The following is a 22,500-nucleotide window of genomic DNA, read 5'->3' as shown; positions in this document are numbered from 1 at the left end:
TGGAATTTCATTGTCTACAAAATTTTGCCAGATGTCGCACTCTGAACTAGATGAAATCGTAAAGAATGTAAAAGAACATTTTCCACGCAGTAGGTACAGTGTTACCGTTGGGATACTACGCCAAATGGGGAATTCAGGAGTGGCGTATAAGAAAGTCTGCAAAAAGTAGATTTTGAAGGGGTGCTTATGAGGTCTCTTCAGCTTCAAATAATTCACCGCAGAAGGTACAGTGTGTACGGCCCAAAAGTTTTATGGCACGTTGACACCAGTCACAAACTCATCAGGTACGTGTACAATGATGTTTTGTACATCATATCGTGGACCTCCTCGATTTCCACTTAACACCTTTTGCGTACAATATCCCAAAGTCCCGGTCCAACTCATATGCTAGACGTTCCTTAGCACCAATTGCATACTGAAACACGCTGTATTCGATATCCACAACCTGTGAACTTAGAGCCAAAATGTGCTCTATCCTATCAATTCTAAAATAAAGATAATTAATCTCATTATTCCGAAAGTTATCAGCATGTAACAGACTAAGAATTCCCTTTAATACAGATCGAGCAACGTGCTCTTTTACGTAGCCTCTTTGACTTTGAGTCGCCATTTTGGCTTTGCGTCCTCAATAATGTCTATTATTAGCGGTCTTCACAAGCAGGTCAATCCATAATTTCTCTTATCTTCGTGGGTCCGGTAATCGGTGCTGTTCGCTTAAGTGTGGACGTTGTAACAAAGTCGGCATTCCTCGCGCAAAGTTGACGTTGTTTGCACAAACTAGATGTTGTTCGTAAACAGTTGAGTTTCGTACAAAGTGTGAACGTTGTTTGAACAAAAAAGTCGACGTTCTTTGCACAAAGTTGACGTTGTTTGTACAAAGTTGACGTTGTTCGTACAAAGTTTTGAACAAAGAAAGAAGATAATTAAGATAATTGTTTCTGCAACGGTTGCACCGATTTTTCGAAGCACTGCGCAATGTAACATCTGTCCTGCAACTTGTGTCGCAACGGCTTGCGGCACCAGCCAATGAAAATGCTCCTTTAACCTCATGTGATTATCGAAACGAGACAAGTTGCATGAAACGTTACGTTGCTCAGTGTACTACCCGTATAACAACTTGTTTCGTAATGTGAGAATGTTTGTAGAAATGGCGTTGCGAGACAAGTTGCACGAAAAATTGCACAGTGTAACAGCGCCTTAAAAGAACATAAGTATAATTAAGAAAACAAATACACTCGTACTTGTTATAGATATATTTAAAATCAGATACTGCGAGTAAATAATTGATATATTGTTTATTTATGAAAGGAAATATTTTGAGAGATGTTCATTTACACTTTGGAAAATAACATTGAGCCATATAATTTGCCTGTACGTTTCGAGCTGTACAGAACACCAGAGGACGACTGAGGCATCTGCTAAGTCGTTGTTGTTCCAAGCCGCTTTCCAGATGACCCGTGAAGATATTTGGGACTGAGTCAAATCATAACGACACTGTCACCTTTTGAAAGAAATGTGAGTTGCAACAAATATCTTAAGCAGTGCTAGCGCTAAAAGTTAGTGTAAAAATATGAAGTGCGACAATGCACAAACACGTTAGAGCAAACTGAAACCGACTGCACCTTGGGGCTGTGACGACCCCTTAGAGGCTGAATAAGTCACTTTACAGGGTATCGGCCAGCAGAGGTAGTCCACATCCAGTTAAAGTATCGTACAGCTTGTCTGCGCTAATGTAGTGCAACTGACTTACAGCAGCCAAAGCAGCATCACATGGATTCAGAGTTCGCTTATCAAGAAACCGGATCTCTTTTGGACTGAGGCCTAGTCTCTCAGCAACATCCTTCCATTCCTCTCCACCTGCAACACAAATATACACGTTTCTTGTTGTTTCAAGAGCTTTTCGCCATCATTTTTCCAGTCACGCACCAAGTAACCAATAGAGAATGCTTTTCCAAATACTACCACCTCTGATTCTAATACAGATCATATAAAAATCATACATTTGGATTTCGGATATGAAATATGGATGCGTGGCACACTTGACTGATTTGACGAAGAGATAACTAATTTAAATAAGGGCTCGTCTTTACATAATTGGTACAACTTACCGCTCAAGTCTATTGTAAGTTCTCTCATCTGGCGTACTGGGATATTTCGAATGTCAAGGTTTCCTTGTAGCAAAGGACCTACAAATAAAATGGGCCACAGTTATTGGATACGGCAATGCGAAAACCAAACGAAAAAAAAATTAGGCACGCAATGCGTACATGTGGTAGTGCAGTAACGTACACAGCGTTTTATTCCATAATTGTCACTGGAGATGGGTTTTGTTTTCCAGGAGATTCAAGGTTTGTCTTTGCGTAATATGCAGCTCTAATTGTACACAGTATTGTTTTGGTACTATAAATCACAGGAGTGCTATGGTAGATGTCTTAGGTAAATAGCCGGGCCCTGAGAATGCATGTGGTTACTTGTAAAATACTAAACCCAGAAAGATTGAAGAAAGTAAAAGGGAATCGAGATACATTGGCTTCGAGGGTGACATGTTACTCATTTTCAAGTTCCCTTCTTTGCACCTCAAGTTTTAAGCGTGTCTGAGATTTGGACACCTTTCCAAGACAAATTTGTACGGACGTCAAGCGCTGTCGAGCGGGGTTAGTATCTGGATGGGTGACCTCAAAATGTACGACTTGCCGTGTCAGAAACATAGCACCGAAAATTCTATTTTCACGCTCAAAGATTTTCGACGTGAAAACAACATAAATTTTGAACCTCGAATACACAAAATTACCATCGGCGAAAAACAGTTTGGGAGATTTTTGCTACGTTCAATTTTCCTATCGTACTTTTGGCTGCAAAAGTAAATCGCAAAAGTAAATCGCAAAATCGTCGTCGAATTCAGCGGGCGCTGTGATTAAGTTAAGTTACCTTGCGCGTTTACTCGCGAAACAAGGATACATCTGTGTCAAAATGATGGCAAGATACAGGATTTTCGTTTTTGTTAGTTTGGTTTTTTTATCTTCAAGTGTTATAAAGTTTGACAAGAAATGTGCGAATTCAACACAAAGATCACAATCGCCCATCTCTTGAGGTTGACCATTGTTTCTGCAAAGTCCAAAATTTACTCTCCTAGATTAGGTTATTTATTACCAAGTAATTCCATCGTTTTGGAAATAGCAGCTGCTTTATTATTCATCAGCGTCACAAATTCTTGCCCATTTTGGAGCTCATTTTGTTGAAACTCAAGCACGCTTTCAACAGACCTGTTTATGTTCGTGAGTTATGCACGCGCTGCGGGCCTATTGTCACCACGGACTTATACGCTCTTACACTCTTACAACCCGGTGACATAGCGTGTACTGCACTTACAGTGCACTACCATAAAAACCCCACAAAGAAAATGTAAAGAAAATGATCTTAAAATTATACCAAAATAGGGCTGCAACATACAAAACTAGAAAAAATCAAGTTTTCTTCTAACACGCCGCCAATCAAAATTTTCGAGACCATAAACTGACAACACGGAACTTTGCATAAATGTCAGAAATGCTGTTTTAAAATTAATGAATACGTCTCCCTCGGACCTGAAATAAACGCTGCATCACTTTAAAACATTGTTTAAACAGTTGATGACTTTCGCCCGAAAATACAGAATATCGATTACTGGTAATTCCTCTGACCTTCATTTTCAGATATAACTTTTCTTTTTGACTTAATTTGCTTTTTAATTCAACATAAAATATACACAGCTAACACAAGTGGTTCTGGCTGTTTGCTACGAATATGAGTACTTTTCTTCGTTGCAACCAGTGGTACAAAACAGCCATTGGCCCAGCCATGCACTGATAGAGTAGTCACCTAACCTGCACAGCGACCAATCACTATTGACAAACTCACCAGTTGTCCCTGCGGGTGTAATTTCTCTCAAGTGCTTAAAAACTTCAATCTTGTTTGAATTCTTTGCAATCTTTGCCAGGCAACGGATCACTCTCTGTGTTTCCGGGTTTGGTTGCTCCAAACGCGTTTGGTCTAAATGTAGACCTTTTTTCAGCTGAAGTACAATTTCTTTTGGATCACATGAACGTGAACAAAGTGATTCCACAACGTTGCAAGGAAGCAGGGGAGGCGAATTGTCTTCACTCCCTAAAGGAAATTAAGGAGAGAATTAAGCCTTCTTACTGACACTAAAATGCTGCATTTTGTGTTTCGCTCAGCGTTCGTTGGGAACATCAGAGCAAGAACCAGACCACAAACGTACCTCTACCAGACGATAAAACGCTCCCATCAACCACATCAGCTGCTGTCTGTGATTAAAAAAGAACATGAAGAAAGCTGGTAATTACAAAGAAAAGTAAGCCACATTATAGACAGACCTTTGAGCTTACCCAGAGTAAACATAGCTCCAAGTAGACGACTGCCCATCAATAAGCACACGCTGCTTGTGGCCCGACAGATAGCTCTTAAACCATTTTAGCATCCAACACCAAACACCAAAATTGGTTCAAGTCTTACAAAGTACCCTTATGCCAGATTATTGAATGCTTTACTAACGTCATTATCACCATGCATTTAACTTCTTTTGTAAGTTCGAATACTCCATTGATTTTTTATACTACATAACCCAGTTGGTTAATCTTAAGACAGCCACAATCTAACGCAAAGAGAGAGAGAGAGATTATAAGTGAATGAAGGGGGTAGTTTCTAAAGAAACTGTGGTGCTGCGTCGGTGGGGAAGTACTATACAAAAATTTGGTAACATGGCAACGTGAAAAATAGGAATACATTAGTTAAGTGAAAAGCGTTCGTTAATACCGTGAGGATTAAGGGTGCCGATTTGAAAGGTGAATTTTTGTTCCAGATTCTTGCGGACCAATGAGACAGGACAGCCACGTTTTTCAAAGAACTGGCACATCTCCTCTGATTTGCTGGAAAAATTGAAGTCATCACTACATAGACGTCGAAGTCTAAAAAACTGAGAATAAGGAATAGAGTTCTTGACATGTGATGGATATGACAAATGAATACAACAAATAACTGTGAGAATCTGTAGGTTTGTAGTGCACACTTTTAAATTACTCCAAAATGACCCCGAGACTGGTAGAATCTCTTCGCAACCTCCACTTATTTCATTCAAACGCGACAAAAACGTCGGCAACTTTTTAGTTAGAAGCGCGCTCAAAACTAACGAGCAACCCGGCACTTTCAAATGTGCGCGCTCACGATGCAAAACTTGTCCTTTCATTCTTAACACTAGCAGAATATCGGGTCCTAAGCGATCTGTTAAGATCACCGATCGTTTCGCATGTACCTCCGAAAATGTCATTTATTGCATAACCTGTACGTTATGCAATAAATTATACATTGGCGAGACAGGGAAACGACTAAGCAACCAATTCCGCGAACACCTTCGCGATGTTAAGAAGAATCACAGGGATGCATCTAAGTCAGTCGCTCGTCATTTTAATCTCTCTAATCACACCAAAAAACACATGGCTATCTGCGGCCTTTCCCTACGTCTAGGTACGACGGAAAGCCGCAATAATCTGGAACAAAAATTCATCTTCCAAATCGGCACTCTTAATCCTTACGGTATTAACGAACGCTTTTCATTTAACTAATGTATTACTATTTTTCACGTTGCCATGTTACCACTAATAGCGTAGCTCCTACTCTACTATAAAAACTACACATAACCCACAATTCCTCGATTGGCTCTGACGCGAAGGGCTAACGCTCGAAACCTCAGCTTTTAGAATCTCTGTACGGTGGCCACTTTACATTATCAACTCCGTTGATAAAACCAAATTTTCGTAATTATAAGTGTCTCGCTTACGCAATCGTCACGCGTCGAACGATCGCGTAAGCGTGAAACTCAGAGTTAACGGACAACGTACAGTATGTACGTTTCGGCTGTGATTTTCTTTTACTCTACAACGCCCTGCAAACCGCATCGAGCACTTTGTCTTAGCGAAGGCTCAACTACTCGCACTTTTTTCTTTTATACTTTTAATCTCGTATACATGTATTTTTCCTTTTAAGCGAATGTCATTTCAGGCTAGAAATTAGTAAGTAGCACTTTCAAAAATTATCCGCGCTTCGACGAGTAACAAATAAAGAGATCGAACGACAGGCGAACTTTGTTAGTTTAGATTAGTTCCAGTCCTTAGAGGAGCTATCATGTTTTAGCTTTTGATTCCCATAATCTACTTTATCTTTGGATATTTGTGAGCGCAAGGCATGAAACGACTTATGCAATATTCAAAACATATTCCATATCCAGTTTACTTGGTGTTTGCCAATTCACACTAGAGACCTTTTTCAGCTAGTTACTCCATTACTCTAAAAATCATTGTAAGCGGTAATTACCTCTTTACGTGGACAAGAAAACCAAGCTGCAAAATCCTTAACCCACACTTTGTTAGTTCTTGCGGTCGCTGACCTGTTGCAGGTAATAAAGTGATTGGCACTTTGCAACTCAGATTCAGATAAAAAATGAAGGCATTCCTCTTGCTCGCAACCTTCTTTGACATGAGTGCGGCAGTAGGTGACCATCCTTCCATGACAACAGACCGGACAAACGACTCCAGCTTGATATCTCATCCGCTTCAACCAACAGAATTCTTTACGCATGCACTCAAGAACCAGAACAAGCTGTCTATAAACAGCGCCAGCGCAGAACACTTCAAATGAATCGTGTTGAGCATCAGATGAAATGCTAAGATTTGACTGAAAATCACCTTTTAGTCCAGGTGCGACATTTCCCCTGTGAACAATGACTTCAATGAACGAGGTATGGCACAAGAGTACAACGGAGCAGTTTTCGTCCGCTGCGGTGTAAAATCTGGCAAAGTTCTTATACAACTGAGGATGCAGTGAACTCCAAAATTCATTTTGGCCCCACTGAAAGAACTGCAACACAAGCCGCGGAAACAACCTCAGAGGAATTTGTCCAGATTCAAACTTGAGGAAGAGAGAAGGAAGTTCTGCAGAGGCAATCAACTCGGTGACGTCCTTTGGTGGATGCGACTTTAACATGGATGGCACTAAGTATTGCTTATTACCGAAAGCATCTGATGAAGGCAGAGGGCACAGCAAGCTGAATTTTTCCATGATTACAATGAAGGTTTTAAAGGTATCATGTTCTATAAATTGGCCCCAGACATGCTGCAGCAGCTTTTCTTCCATGATTCCTTCTCTCTCGAGCTTGAACCACAACTCTTTGAATTCTTTCTCTTGATGATCATAGCGCTTAACAGTTATCACCTTCTTGAACACACCAATCAACCATTGAGGATCCAAGATAACCAATTTGTTTAACTCAGCAGTGTCATCAAAATGTATCAAAATTCTTTGATCGTGCAAAAAAGCAAGCAATGTTACAAACTCTTGTTCGTCATGAATATGGCAGACTTCAGATGCGATCCGTTTTGCATGTTCAAAATAAATCCATCTATGACCTTCATCCAAGGTTTTTTGAAGCGCTTTCTCGTATCCCAACCATTTGACTGGAATAACTTCTTTCATTTGTGGCAGTTCCTTGGCAACCGCTACAATTTCGTCTCGTAAGCGCACTACTCCTGGACACTCCGATTCAAGGCCTGCCTTAGTGTTATCCACTAGAATGGGATCATCACACAAGTGGGTCATGTATGGTTTGCCAACCAATTTTTCCAACACTTCACCGGCCACGTCATTAGGATCTTCCCCACCATAAGGTTCATCCGCATGCGTGCAAACTAGGAAAACAGGCGGAAGGGTTTTGGGAAGAACTGTGGATGTCGAAGCTGAATGCACAGCATGATCTTCACCTGGACTGGATAGTAATGCAACTGAAGTCATCCAGTAGTCTAGGTAATCGTGGTTAGTTCTTGTGCTGTACTTGTCTTCAGTTTTCTTGAACACTCCTTGCTTTTTCACGGGCTTGGCTCTTTCAGAAGGATCTCGACTTAGGTCATAGACCAGAAGGTAAATTGCTTTTGGTGTCAGAAAAAGTGAATGTGTCTCATAGTAAACGGACTGTCCAGCAAAATCCCAAAGAACCGAATAAATGTCATCTCCTTCTTCGATCTTGTCAGCTTCTTCTCGCAATTTCTTAATCAAGGTTTCTATGTCCTCAGGTATATCAGATGAGGGAAGAGAATTAATGCTTTCAAGTGAATGGAATTCAAGAGACTTGTCATCGGTCTCAAAAGAGGGATCTTTTGCAGTTTCAGTTTGTGCGCTTAACGTGAAATTCAGGGGAAATTTTTCAGAATCGGCCGATTTGTCGACAGTCCTTTCTTCAGAAATTAATTCTTGTTCCTTTAGATTTTCAACAACCAAGAGAGCTATATTATGCTCATAAGAAGTCGCCACCTCTTTGTTTGCACCTTGATCCGTTTCCCCAATCTTCCAAGTCTCAGTGGTGACTTTAAAGTAGGACGGATCAACATCAATCCCAACAGTGCTGCTCTCGTCAGGATTGAATCGTATTCCCCTCAATGACTTCTTCAGGCTGGTCTTTCCTGAGCGGTCCTGTCCAATTAACATGATTGGGATCCTTTTTACACGAGTCATTCCTTCTTTAAGGGCCTTTTTATATGCTTCCAAAGCCTTGGGACCACGTAAATTAATTTCAGGAGGACTCACTATTAAGACAACCGGTCAAGTATTAGCAAAATAGAAGGCAGCAAAACACACTTTTTCGTCGTGTAAATGTAAAACCGAAATAACTACCGGGTAAGTGATTTTTAAGTGGAAAAGGGGACGGCAAATTTCACCAAGGCAATCACTGAGTGAGTTTAATATTAACGTATCTGAAATTTCATTGAGTGCCCAACAGAAATACCTCTACGATTTACAAACTCAAAGGAAGTGTCAAAATGAGAAAAGCCGTGAGTATCTGCAAAAATCCGGAATTTTCATCATGTAGTAATTAATCATAGCAAGGTCAGAACACACGAGCAAACTTCAAAATACGCAAGTAACTACCCTAACTGTTTCCGGTTTTCTTTCTTATGACTCAGTGTTCGACAATGCTAGTCGAACTTTAAGGTCCGGTTAGTCTTAAAGCAAAGTTGAAATTCTCTCCAAAACTTTATTGGTAAACGTGCCCTCTAAAGTCATTTTGTCATAAAAGACTCTGCCTTCCATCCAGCCTTGAACGAGAGAACATCATTAGCCTGGCCTTAGAAGTTGGAGCTGATCTGGTCTGAGAGCACTTGGCCTGCGTGAACTCAGAGCGTTGTTACCTTGTTAGTGAATGATTGTCTTTTCAAGTGGGTCGAGCTTTTGTTTGTACAACGTGGGTTAAATCGTTTAAGCTCCTAAAGAAGTCACAGTGGAGATGCTCCGAGTTCCGGGAGAGAAATTTAAATAACACCCAAACCACAGCACTCACAAAAAAGACTGAAGGACTGAAGCTCGGCGCTTGGCACACAAAAAAAAGTATATATGGAAAAGCTTTTTCACTGGTGAAAGAGCGTTTGGCGTCTGTTTTATCGCACACACTTTGGAAATGCAAAATGCTTGTCACCGAGGGTACTCTAAACGACAGTAATCTCTCAAAAGTTCTCACTACCACAACTTTGCCAAGACGTGACAGCAAAACAACATTTACAAAGCAGGCACATTGATGTTGATGCAGCGGTTAATCACCATTTGACTAAAGTCAACGGACATGGCACAGATAAACAATCCAAAGGAGCCAGTTTGGCCGGAGATTTTCTGGAAAGTCTGCGGAAACAGGACCTCCCACTCACGAAGACCACACAAAAAACGTGACTCCTCCAGTTCGGGACAGCATACTTAAAGATAAACTTCAAGAAAAACTTTACGAGTAGCCACAAAAATCCATCGTGAAAGGTATGACAGCTCTTGTTCGCGCCGCGAAGAAGGGTGTCAATGAGATAAATACAAATCATGACACTTGACCTGCACTCTGATTACAAGCACCTATGCTCAGCGTCTATACCGTTGACTGCTGAACTTTCCGGAGATGATCTGTGTAAGCAAGTAAAAGATATCTCCAAAGTAAAGCGTGTTAGCAGGAAAGTGACATCTACCTCCTCTCGTCACAGTGGTCAAAGCCACTCTCATTTTCGTTGCAAATGTCAATCCTCTGGTGGAAAAGGAAACATTTTCCGAGCGAAGGAAAATAAATGAAGCATTTTTTAGGCTGGCGACCGAAAGCAAATCCAGGTGCTGCCTCCCAGAGTCCACTCTGCCCCAGATATCTCAGACCACTCAGAGTTCCGACTGGATGATATAAGGGTTATCCTCAATTTGAAGAACCCAAATCAATGTATAAGTAACCATCATTTCAAAATGGAAAGCTTTAACTTCAGGAGTGTGTCTTATGACACCTGTGTGTTACATGGCTTTAGTAGATCCACGAGATGCCTGTTATTCTGTCCCACCTGACGAGAACTAAAAATATTTCAAGTTCTCTTGGAAGGGGAAATTGGTTCAGATTCACCTGCCTTCCCAATGGTCTCATATCCACCTGTTTACTCCAATGTTTACTTTCTAGGCAAGTGGGGCACACGAATGTTGGGTACATTGATGATTCGCATTCTTACCTCTAACGGTATTCATTTAAAGATGCAGTAAAAATGTTCAGGAAACTGACCATCTTCTTACTAAAGTGGGTTTTCTATTAAACATTCCAGTCTCGCACCAACTCTTCGGGGTTTGCCTTAAACTCATTCAACATGAAACCATAACATCCCACTCCACGCGTCCACCACCCGTTCCTCCCTATAAGGCCCACTTCCGAAAAAGCTGAAAAGCTACAAAAAAGTGATAGGCTTGGTGGTTTTCTTCATTCCCTAGGGTTAACTATGCCCAGCTCTACTACAGAAGCCAAGAAATAAGAAACAATTAAAGCTCTCAAAGAAAGCAATGGAAATTTCAATTCACTGATGGTATTATCAGGTACCTCACTTGCTGACCTCGGATGGTAGGTCAACAACATCAAAGTTAATTCAAGCTTGCGTCAATGGCTTTCCCACATTTTCCATACATTCAGATACCTCATAAAAAGGAGCAGTGTGCAGTGCAGACGAAACAGGGGGTTTATGGACTAAAAAGAAGTTCAACTTTTACATCAATGAATTAGAAATATTTGCTGCTCTTTTTGCTGCAGTACCCTACATTGAGTAATTAGGTGGAAAGCACTCTTTTGGGTGCGATGAGATTGCTCGTGAGATGTGGACATGGTGTATTGCTAGAAAACTACGGACAACAGCAATTTCATTACCAGGTAAAGAGAATGTTAACCCCGATAAGGGATCGAGTTTTATCTAATTTAATGATAATATAGAATGGGCTCTCAGGAAATTGATGGAAATCCATCAAGTATGTTTTCAGGGAATTAATGCATCTCAAGGCAAAGAATTTCTGCAGATGCAACCCTAGTTATCCTTACGTCGAGGAGGAAAGGCACACGTAAACAGTATGAGTCCTAAAACAAAAAAATGCCTTAAATTTATGTCGTAGTAGGCAGATTAGTTCAGATTGTTCTTCTTTAGGAAAATTAATAGAATTTTTACTGGTTTTATTCAATGATGGGCTCAGCTACAGTAGAATTAAAGCTGCTTGCCCAGTACTTTCATCTATACTCCCCTCAATAGGTGGAGTCCCAGTTGACATAACATCCCTTACTTACAAGATTTCTTATAGACCTTATTCATAAATGGCGGTCACATTTATGATTCTTTTGTCCACATGCAAATTAGCCTGCCGAGCCTCATTTTAGAGCAAGAATTCTTTTCAATTCACTGTGTGGTATCGAGGCTTGGTAGGCTAATTTGCACTTCGACAAAAGAATTATAAATTGACCGCCATTTATGAATAAGGTCTATTAAAGTATACGAATCTCGTCCTGTCATGATGGCTCGTTATAGTGTCTCCTGTCAATGAGTTTTCTCTTAAGAGTTTAACGTTGAAATTCACTGTGTTGTTAGCTTAATTCACTGCCCAAAGAAGGCAGAACTACTTCGTAATGTTGATTCCATGATAAATAATAGGACACCAGGAGCCAATCAACTACGGGAACATGTTGAACAATCCACACCAGGTTCAAAAGGCAGGGTGATTGACCTTAAATAATTTGCCAACCCAAAATTGTGTTTCGTGACCACTCTTAGGGAGTATTTGATCAGAACTATAAGCTTCTTAGGGAGACTTATAGTCAGATGATGCCAAGTTAGGTAAAGCCACTTAAGCCTGTGTCTACGGACACAATAAGACATTGGGTTAAGGTAATTCCCTTGAAAATGACATACAGATTTTGTCAAACTTGGCACAATTTATATATTCATGCACAGGACATTAAAAAATGCATAACAAAAGATGGGGTCACCGTGCTTGTTTTCGCACTGCATGCCCTTTATACTAAGGGTGCGTTCGATTGACCCAATTCCGGAATAAGGATACGTGGAGTGATTATTTAAAACGGCATGTTTGGCGTTTTGAAGCAACAAGGATAAGAAAGATATGTTTAAAATAGCATTTTAGCAGGTGTTTGACAATTTTGATGTCAGTCTCCTTAAAAACGAAGGATTTCTAACTTCTATTTCACGTATTCCTATTCCGGAATACGGTCAATCGAACGCACCCTAAGTGTTTTGTACGGAATTACGCGAGAAGCATTCGAAACGTAATCAACCGGAACAATTGTTGTTATATAGCTAACGCTATTGAATATTACTGAAAACTTGAGCCTACTTGTTCGTCCGGGTTAAAATCCTTCAGTAAAGTGATTTCAAATGGCTCAATCTTGCAAGGCAATGCAAGCAAATTGGACAACTACATCATCACCTCACACTCACGTCTGTCTCCAAATGCAGTTTCAGGGCATTTCGATATAAATACTAAAACTTCTACTATCCAAATTTTTTTCTCCTTAAAATATTTTTCCGTGTACCCATAACGAGTACACAACACCATTAAAAAGGCGGGGTCACCGAACTCGTTCAGGAGAAAATAGCCATTCCTTGACAGATTAAGCTTTGCATCAATGAAAATCCGCCATTTCATCAATGTGCGCGAGCTAATGCGCGCGCCAATAACGCAAGAAATTATGCGCAGTAGGGTCACGCAATGCAAAACCAGGAAATCACCTTAAGGTTGTGCTGTAGTGTTCACGTATTGACGTACTTATTTTTCAAGCTTAACAGTTAACTTCATCCCAGCTTCAAGGCGTGGTATAATCCCTTCTGAACTTTTTGGAAGCGTTATCCCTTGAATGATCTCGTCATAGACGGGTAATTTATGGGTTGGCAACCCATCCAATCCGTGAACTAACATCAAAACCTCTGGCTCATGGTCCTGAACGAAGGTCAAGAACTTTTGTCCTTCTTCTTTCGTTATGTAATTTCGGTAAAATCTGCTCATTAAAGGTGTTCCGTAAGTCCGGATTTCAACAGCAGCAACACTTAAAAATCAGAAAGCGAATTTTCAGCGTTACAGGTTTTAGCCCAGCCACAGGCACGTTTGTTACAATAGGTTGTCTTTCAATTAAAACCTTTCTGGTTTAGTAGTACACCTGGCTCATAGAGCCAGTGGCCAATCTGAAGGCCGGGTTTAGTACCACGTGACACGAATGGCTCAATTAGAGCACGATCCATCTCATTAAGCGTCCGCCATGGTGTTTTGGCAGGAAGCGGTCCATACTAATGAGCAGCAGCAGTTCACAAATGGGCATAGCACGAGAAGTGCACTTAAATGTCACGCGAACCAGAAATCAGGCCAAAATCACGCAAAATGAAAGTTTACTGACAAACCCTATTGTTACAAATGGGAACGTATGAGGGGTCCGAGTGACCAACCCGTCCGATGAAAAATCAGAAGGTCCATTGACGTTTCCGGTCACACTCTCGCTATCGTTCACGAAAGGCCTCGAGAAATCACCCTAGCCCTATCTTTAAACTAACCTTGGTGAAATCGGGGCAAATGTCGAATAGTTTTGGCTTCCAAACCGTTTTCTCGCAATTCGAGGTGAGCACTACGAGTTGATGTACCTGCCCATTTCATTTCTTTCAAGTTCTGAACGAAATGCTTAATAGGCCACTTTCGATTTACTAAAATTCAGCTTTAAAATACATAGCATGAAAGAGAGGTTTAGGGGACAAAGACAAAGGAAAGTGGATATGTTTATCTTTCACATTCATTGCAACTCGTTTCTACTGTTTTTGTCCTGTCTGCCTCACTATCAAGTCGAATATTGATATTTCGAAAATGGCCTATCGACTTGGTCGTGGCAATTTTCAGTTACTATGACCAAACATCAAATCTACTTTTTCTACATGTTAAAGTAGTCCGTACTGCGCAGTCTCATATGGAACGCCATAACTGTCTTATGATACTTTTGGTCATGATAATCGGTGCTTAAGTCGTTAAATGCGGTGTTTACTTCATTATACTCGGTGCATACTTCATTATATTCGGTGGTCATTTCAAAGTACTGGGTGGTTTATTCGTTCGGTGTTCACTTCATTATATTTGGTGCTCATTTCACTTTACTTATCGATCGCCTTTTTTCTGTAAACACTACTATACTACCTCCTTATGATTCTCTTGAAAAACTTGCTGTGACATCAATGCTTTCTTTATTGGTAAAATACAAGACCTAAGAACGGATTAATTAATCCTTCCTTCGACCACCATCATAAAAAACAGAGTACTTCACTGTGAGTTTCCTCAGTTCACGCCCCTATCAAATGAAAGCATCAAGAAAATTACATCCTCCGCCTCAAACAAGACCTGCTTTCTCGATCCGATCCCAACGCATGTTGTCAGAGATAACATAAGTTCTGTACTATCTATCATCAGCGGAATTGTGAGACAATCGTTTTCATATGGCATTTTCCCGACTTCATTAAAAACATCACTGGTGGTTACTTGTACATAACGCTACAAAGAAAACTTAACAAGAGCCTCCTTGCTAAGTACAAACAATGGGTTACAAATAATGGAGGCAGAGAAAGCGAATGAGATTTAAGAGAGTTCATTGACAGAGAACCTGAATTCTTGACAAAAGAGATCAGAGATTATTACAGGTATCCAAAAAAGCAGTGCCAAGCAAGACAAGCCATTATCGCGTGGACGGACCTTTGTGGACCATACATAGTCTGATAGCAAGAAAATTTCAAGCAAAAAGTGTAAGGTGTGCAGTGGGTAACATGGTCTGTGGGAGCGTCAGAGTTTTAAGAATGTGGCAGTGCAGAGCAAGTGGGAAGTAGTCAAGAAGCATAAACTGCGTTTTCGTTGCCTTTCCGATGGTCACCGCGGAGAGAGATGTTTAAGAAGTAGAATGTGCAATTTAAATGGGTGCAGATCTTTCCACCATCGACTGCTTCATGAACATCCAGAAGCGGATAGGAATGACGGTAATCCAGAACCCAGAATGGGTCATGATGAGAGATCATCCGACAGAATAGGAAGTAGTTCAGAGAACCCTCACTACGACTATGCCATCAAACTCTGCTGTTCAACCTGCATTTATGGCGATGTGACCTGTTACAGTGTACTTAATGAATGGCACCACTGTCATAAACCGTACAATGCGTTTCATCCAATTCAACGCATCCCCAACCTCCCTCCCCCACAAGCAAAGTTGTTCTCACCCTGCGAGCAGAGCCTCCTTTTGTCTTTTTCTTTACTGAGGAGGAGAAAAGGAGGCTCTGCCCGAATCGCGTCAACTCTTTGAAGCCGCCGCAGCCCGAACTTCTGGACTAGTCAATCTTGTTTTCTCTCGTCAAACCAGTTTTTCCAGTGCGAGCGTCCGTTTAGTGACAAAACCGATGGTCATAATTGAGCCCGCTGTACCATGAAAAACCAAGATGGCGGCGAGATCCGGCATATTAGGCTTGAGTTCGAGACTGTATCCTGGCAACATGCAACGCATATTCAATAAAGATCTTACTCGATTCATGCAGAGTCTTTCTTGAGAACGCCACAATCGAGCAAGCAAAAGAAAGGCTCTGCTAGCAGGATGAGTTGTTCACCCCTGCATTTGCCACTCAAACTAAAGGGTATCAACCTTGAAAAAGGGGGGAGGGGAGGGAGGAGCATTAAGACTTTTCTTATGAAGTGGAAGATGCGTTTTAGGAAGAAGAAGTGAATTTTCGATGCAGTATCTCAACCTTTCTGCAACTGCTTGTAGCAGTCAGTCGTATCTTAACAGTGACGTGGCTGCTGAATTTGGATTGTTAGAGAGACCGCATGAGCTGACTGTGATTGTGCTAAATGACAACCAAGAGCGACTAGACACTTCAGTGGTGGAGTTTGGTATCAGCAGTCTCGACGGCATCACACATAAGAAAGCATCTACTTACACAACAAAGCGAGTAATTGGTAACATGCAGGTGATAGGCTGGAATTTGTGCAAGACAAAGTGTATGGCGCGTTTTCCTTATCAAATTCAATTTATCACTCGTTTTTACAAACGGCCTTCGTTTTTTAACTTTAACGTTCGTTTTATTCAACCTCGACATTCGTTTTTCAACTTTAACGTTCGTTTTATTCAGCCTCGACATTCGTTTTTCAACTTTAACATTCGTTTTATTCAACCTCGACATTCGTTTTTCAATTTAAAGTTCGTTTTATTTAGGCGTTACGGTCGTGAACTTGTGTTCACTTTGTCATCCGTTTTTCAAGTTCAACATTCGTGTTATTCAAATCTTGACATTCGTTTTTCAGATCAAAATTCGTTTATTCAACCTCAACATTCGTTTTTGAAGTTCAACATTCGTTTTATTCGACTTTAAGTTTTTCTTTGTGTGAAGTCAATTGAGACTGGACCCGAACGCGACAGCAGGGCTCCCGGCTTTCCTAGCGAGCAAATTGGCGGGAGAGATTTCGATAAAGGGAAAAGATGGCGAACACGTCAAACACTGATTCATCTGGGAAAGAAATTTTCCTTTCTAGGGTTAGATCGCTTTTGGAAGTCTTGTCCTCCCATAAAACCGATGAAGAGAGTTTAGAGCACGATTTTGACGATTTGTATACTCGTGCTAACCTGTCTTAGTATCACCCAACTAGTGGACTAATGCAAATCCTGAATTTGATTGGCTACGCTACTAGAGGACTATTAGTAATAGTCCTCCAGTAGCGAAAACCGTGACGCTTTCTTTCGTTTTATTCCCATATAAATATTTCTTCAACTTGCATTTGCTAACTTTATTAATGCCTTTTCTGTCCGACTAGTTGGGTGATACTAAAACAATTAGACCCTTCGCCCTCAAGGGCCACGGGTCAATAGCCCATGAGGCTTCGCCTCATGGGCTATTGACCCGTAGCCCTTGCGGGCTACGAGTCTAATTGTTAAATATCACCATAGCGTGCGTCTTGAATCTGTACATGTGATAAATGAATCTACGACAACGAAGCTGAGGAATGTCATCGATTTCCTAACAAAAAAGCGAGATTCCCTACAAAGCACTCGTTTCTATGCACAAGCTGAGCAAAGAGCCTCGCCTGGTAGGCCAAAGCTTATCATTACCGAAAGCCAGTTATCGTACTTGAATGATTATGGGTTTTAAAGCAGTGGACATGGCGCGCATGTTTAATGTGTCAGTGGCAACCATTCACAGACGACTGAAGGATTTTGACATGTCAATTTCTCATTCTTTTTCTAACAATGACAACAACGCACTGGACAATGTCATCCTTGATATTAAACAGCAGCATCCCAACTCTGGTTACCGTATGGTGTTGGGTCACCTTACTAGATCAAGGGGATTATTCATTCAGCAGACACGAGTAAGAGAAAGCATGAGAAGAGTTGACCCCGAGGGAACTGTGATGAGGTGGCTGAATGTAAGAGAAAGACGAGAGTACAATGTGGTAAGCCCTACTGCAATGTGGCATATAGATGGAAACCACAAGCTAATCAGGTGAGTAAATTTTTCGGATGGGTGTGTCGAAAGGTAAAAATGCACGATATGTGTTGCTTTCTCCTATATGTAGTCTATACCTTTCATTTGCCTCGAAATTTCTAACTTTCATGTGTTCTTAACCCTTTCTGGGGTTTTAGAGGCAAGGATACACACTCAAATGAAGGAAAGTTGGGCCCTAGGGATCCCCACGCTGCTACATGTAAGTCACCTCATTAATCTGCTGCGTTGCCAGCGTGGTAGCCTTGATGGTGTAGTGGCTTAGCATGCCCGACTAGTAATCAGGGAGGCGTGGGTTCGAGTCCCGCTCAGGGCAAAAGCCAATTTTTCGGATGGGTGTGTCGAAAGGTAAAAATGCACGATATGTGTTGCTTTCTCCTATATGAGTAAAGTTTAACAACTGCAAAATACCTTGCTACTCCTGATTCTCCATGCAAAGCTTACCAGACAACTTTGTAAAGTATAAATCCCCCATTCTTGTAGAAGTACGTATTCTGTGGTTAATACATTTAAACCGGTACAATTTGGAAAAGAGCAATAATTGCTTCGACAAATTACTAGGACAACCAATGCAGAAAAAGATGTTATTACCTAGTCATAACATGAGTGTAACCATGACGTTTTCAATAGCTGAGGGAATAACACCGGTAGTGTAATAATAATAATTCAAAGACTGTTTCATGTTTCAAAAACAAGTGCAGGGTATTTTAATCATTTTGGTGAAATCTGCCGGTCACAACTGCTAACCCTTTTGTTTCGAAAGAGTGAAAATGAAAACAAGAACTACTGCAAATTTGCAACTTCTCCAGATATTTAGTCGCAAATGCGACTGTATTGGTCGCAATTTCAAGTCCTGTTAGGATACTATCTGTTTTAGTAAAACAATGACCTGTGACCTGTGTTTTGTACCTGTCCCAAATTGACCTACAGCACGCTGTAGGTTGATTTCGGTCGAAACCATTTGACCGAGGTTGAAACAAAATGAACTAGTTTGGTTGCAAATTAAATAACCTAAGGAACAAAATGACCTGCAACATAAAGTATACTTAAAATCCACCAAACAATAAGGAACAGAATTCTGACTTTGCATGCCAATGCCAAAGCAGGCAAACTACTGTACATTATAACCACAAAGGTATGTCTGACGAGAATGTCTTCAGATATCTTTGGTACTGAATGTTTACCTGTGAATAAATGGGGGAATTTTATAGGCAGAATGACAGCCTCTTTGAGGGCTTCCTTGGCTGAATTTAATCCTGCAACATCTGCCCACTGTACATTGGGTTTCTCCATTACAATGGCACCTATTAAAGATAACCGCGCACCGGTGGCTCAGTTGGTTGAGCACCGGGCTGTCACGCGGGAGGTCGTGAGTTCAACTCCAGCCGGACCAACACTCAGAGTCTTTAAATAACTGAGGAGAAAGTGCTGCCTTTGTAATTACATCTGCAAATGGTTAGACTCTCTAGTCTTCTCGGATAAGGACGATAAGCCGGAGGTCCCGTCTCACAACCCTTCAATGTTCATAATCCTGTGGGACGTAAAAGAACCCGCACACTTGTCGTAAAGTGCAGGGCATGTAGTTCCCGGTGTTGTGGTCTGGTCTTTCTGGTCTGAATAGGGTAGGGTCGAGCACTTCGCATAGGACCTCGAGTCCTGTTCGTGCTCCTTCCCTCTGGGCAGGTTTGCCCAGTAGAAGAGACAAACCAGATGTCTCGTAAAACAAACAAACATAACAAACATACAAATGAAAAATCACACTGAAATGGAATTGATGATCTGTATAATTATTCAACTTGGTAATAATTTAATTTTCCTTCTGAGAGTGATACTTACAGATTTTACTCTGTCTAATGCCAGATGATTTTAATAGTCAATGCGCGCTGCTTAAGGGTTGAATGGATTAAGCAAGTGGTGGCACTGGACGACAACTACTACTACTAATAATAATATTATTATCTTCTCAAGTCCAGCAATCCAAAGGGCGGGGGGAGGATTAAAAATAATGACCACAGCATAAGAAATAAAACATGTGCTAAATGAAGGTACAATAGTCACCAAAGTCTGCTGTTGTAATCTCGAATTGCCACTGAAGAGGATTAAACACCTCAAAAGTAAAGTAACCATATTTTAATGACTATAATAGCTCGTAACAGTAATTCAACTGACAAACCTGAGGTCAAATTTAACCCACACCACATCAAGACATGAGATGATGATCCAGAACAAACTGTACATAAGGAAACTTGTGAATTCATAATTACAAGGAGTTGACTTACTATTTAACTGTCCTCTAAGTTTTTTGCTCTCAGCACCATCATCCTCATCTCCACTACGATCATCTTTTCTATTGTTGTAGGTAAAAAAAAGTAACATTTTTCAAGAGTTAATTATTGTATTCTTCAGCTCAAATAGCAACTTCAAAACAAATTATTGAAAATGATACTGTACTGTATATTTTTTGTTCATGAGAACATAAAACTATATTTACTGGCTATACAGTAGGATCAGATAAGGCAAGGAAAGAATATGACTTTTGTCATTTTATTTTAATGAGGGAAGTGTATTTACAGTTTGCTGTATTCTCCCATACACCCCTTAAAGATGGAATGTAAATACTTTGTGATTTTATTTAAAATACAATCTATTGATATAAGAAGCCCTAAAGCGTTCCGTGTGAATTCTTGGTAAAAGGCTGGTAGGGTTCCTTAACCTAAGTGATGTCTGTTTAATCTTAGGCATAATTTCATATAAAGGATGGTTACAATTTTTCTTTATCTTATTAAAAATGCTCCTGTCAGACTTATCTATCAATTCATTAACATCTACATGTATTGCATATGAAATGTACTTGCGCTTGTAACACCTACAGAGAAAATTCTGGACTGTAGTGAGCTCGGGGCTTGAGGCTGCATAAACGCTGAGACCATAAGTAATTTTAGGCAGTACAATAGAAGCAAACAGATGGTCTACATCTGCCTGATTGTATCCCTCTTTCCTGAGACTTCTAATTACAAACAGGCACCTGTTTGCCTCTACCAACTTGCAGCGTACGTGCTCTGTGAACCTACAGTTACTTTGAAAGCTTACTCCTAAAATCTTAAGGGAATCTACCTGTGTAATATGATCTATCTGGGCATTGCTGCAATTGGTCATATATTTTTTCTGAAGGCATTTTGTCGCCTTACCTGCAAGCGAGGGTGACCAAATTTCTGAACGAGTAGCCCGAACGGCCGCCTACTGTAACTTATCACAAGGTGATTCAGCCTCACTTTTAATTAATTAATTCTGGGCTCTTGAAAAAATGACTCGGGCTACTAACTTTTAATGTTGGAAGCCCGAAGGGCTCCGGAAAAATTGTCTTAGGCAGCAACCTTGGAGAAAAATCCTTGAAGCACATTTGAGAGCCAGTACATGTAAAAGCTCAGCCATCTTACATGACATTGTATAGAAACAACCAGAATAAAAATTCTATCCACATTAATGGGAAGTAAAATAGTGCCGTCACTGCTTTGTATTTCCAGAGCCCCACAAGACCAAAAACTGCATGTTCCCAGTTGGTGACACCCATCCGTGTATTAACCCTGTCCAACAGGACTGAACTTCAATCAGTGAACAGAGAGCAGAATTTTCCTGTTAGTCATGCTGTAGAAGATAATTAATCAGCCTAGCAATACATCTGACAGCACAATAAATATCTTCCAAACACTTGTGAAAGAATGAAAACTCTACATGTTGTGATAAAATGTTAAAATCTAGTAAGTATTCTTCATACAATGGCATTGTGAATGAGATAAAACTATTCCTGGTCCTGCAGTTGTAAAATGAACGTCAAAGGAGTGGACAAGTCTAAGAGTAATAATGTGCAGCTGAAGTAACTTGTCATCTAAAATATAGTGTCAAAAAGTGCTTGACACAAAGTTTCATGGATCCACCAGTGACTCCATTGCAAGGTATACTAGTTAGTGCATTTATTTAGCTAATATTAGGGCAAATAATAGAAAGGGCCCTCTTCTAAACAGCTAATATTTGGGAACAATGCATGGAATACAGGAATGGCATGATCACAAACATGTTAAATGCAACTACTGTGAAGTAACAACTAATTTCTAATGAGTTAAAGTAAATGTTTGTTAACACATTTTCAAAATACACCACAAACCCTTTACTGTTGCCTTCTTTTCCCTCTCCTGAAGATGCTACAGGCTTCTTTTTGCTTTTAGTTTTCAGATACTGCTTTAGCTTCTCAGCTCGATCATGATTCTGAACCCATTTCTGTCGGATGTTCTCGTTACCTTTGTCACCCTGAGCTTCATCTGGAAACAAAACAAAACAAAAAGCAACACCAACAATAAATTTATGAGAATGTCAAATATTCAGAATAAAGTGGTGGCTCTCATGTATGAAGCTGTCAAGTAACAGAAATGGGCTCACTTGAGCTCAGATTCTAGGGTAAAGAGAACACTCCTTAACAAAACAGGTAATATTTATCTGTGAATCAATTAACAAACTTAACCCTTTTACATCTGAGAGTGAAAAAGTCTCCGCTTACGAGCCAGAAGGCTCATCAGGCCGGCGCTTATCTCCGGTTTCTGTAGCATGAAGCGACTAGGAGTATTTA

The 22,500-nt window shown here is 40.5% G+C and overlaps 1 protein-coding gene across 3 annotated transcripts in view; it reads right to left on the bottom strand.

The window, feature by feature from the left end:
- Positions 1-581: 581 nt before the first annotated feature.
- The window catches only part of LOC137991148 (uncharacterized), a 23,235-nt gene continuing 1,316 nt past the window's right edge, over positions 582-22,500 (bottom strand). The window contains exons 3-10 of one of the 3 annotated variants that reach the window (XM_068836272.1): positions 22,042-22,195; positions 20,159-20,226; positions 6,367-8,627; positions 4,259-4,304; positions 3,898-4,143; positions 2,109-2,186; positions 1,623-1,857; positions 582-1,501 (exon numbers count right to left, since the gene is read on the bottom strand). In XM_068836272.1, the coding sequence (XP_068692373.1) occupies positions 1,664-1,857; positions 2,109-2,186; positions 3,898-4,143; positions 4,259-4,304; positions 6,367-8,627; positions 20,159-20,226; positions 22,042-22,195 (3,047 nt within the window). In that variant the 3' untranslated portion in view covers positions 582-1,501; positions 1,623-1,663. Of the gene's footprint in view, positions 1,858-2,108; positions 2,187-3,897; positions 4,144-4,258; positions 4,305-6,366; positions 8,628-19,063; positions 19,677-20,158; positions 20,227-22,041; positions 22,196-22,500 lie in introns of those variants that run through there. The other 2 variants (XM_068836266.1, XM_068836278.1) reach the window with 2 other exon arrangements.

The sequence above is a fragment of the Montipora foliosa genome, chromosome 1 (genome assembly GCF_036669935.1).
Source record: "Montipora foliosa isolate CH-2021 chromosome 1, ASM3666993v2, whole genome shotgun sequence".
NCBI lineage: Eukaryota > Metazoa > Cnidaria > Anthozoa > Scleractinia > Acroporidae > Montipora > Montipora foliosa.
The sequence above is the reverse complement of the archived record's forward strand: the minus strand, read 5'-3'. Positions and strand labels throughout refer to the sequence as shown.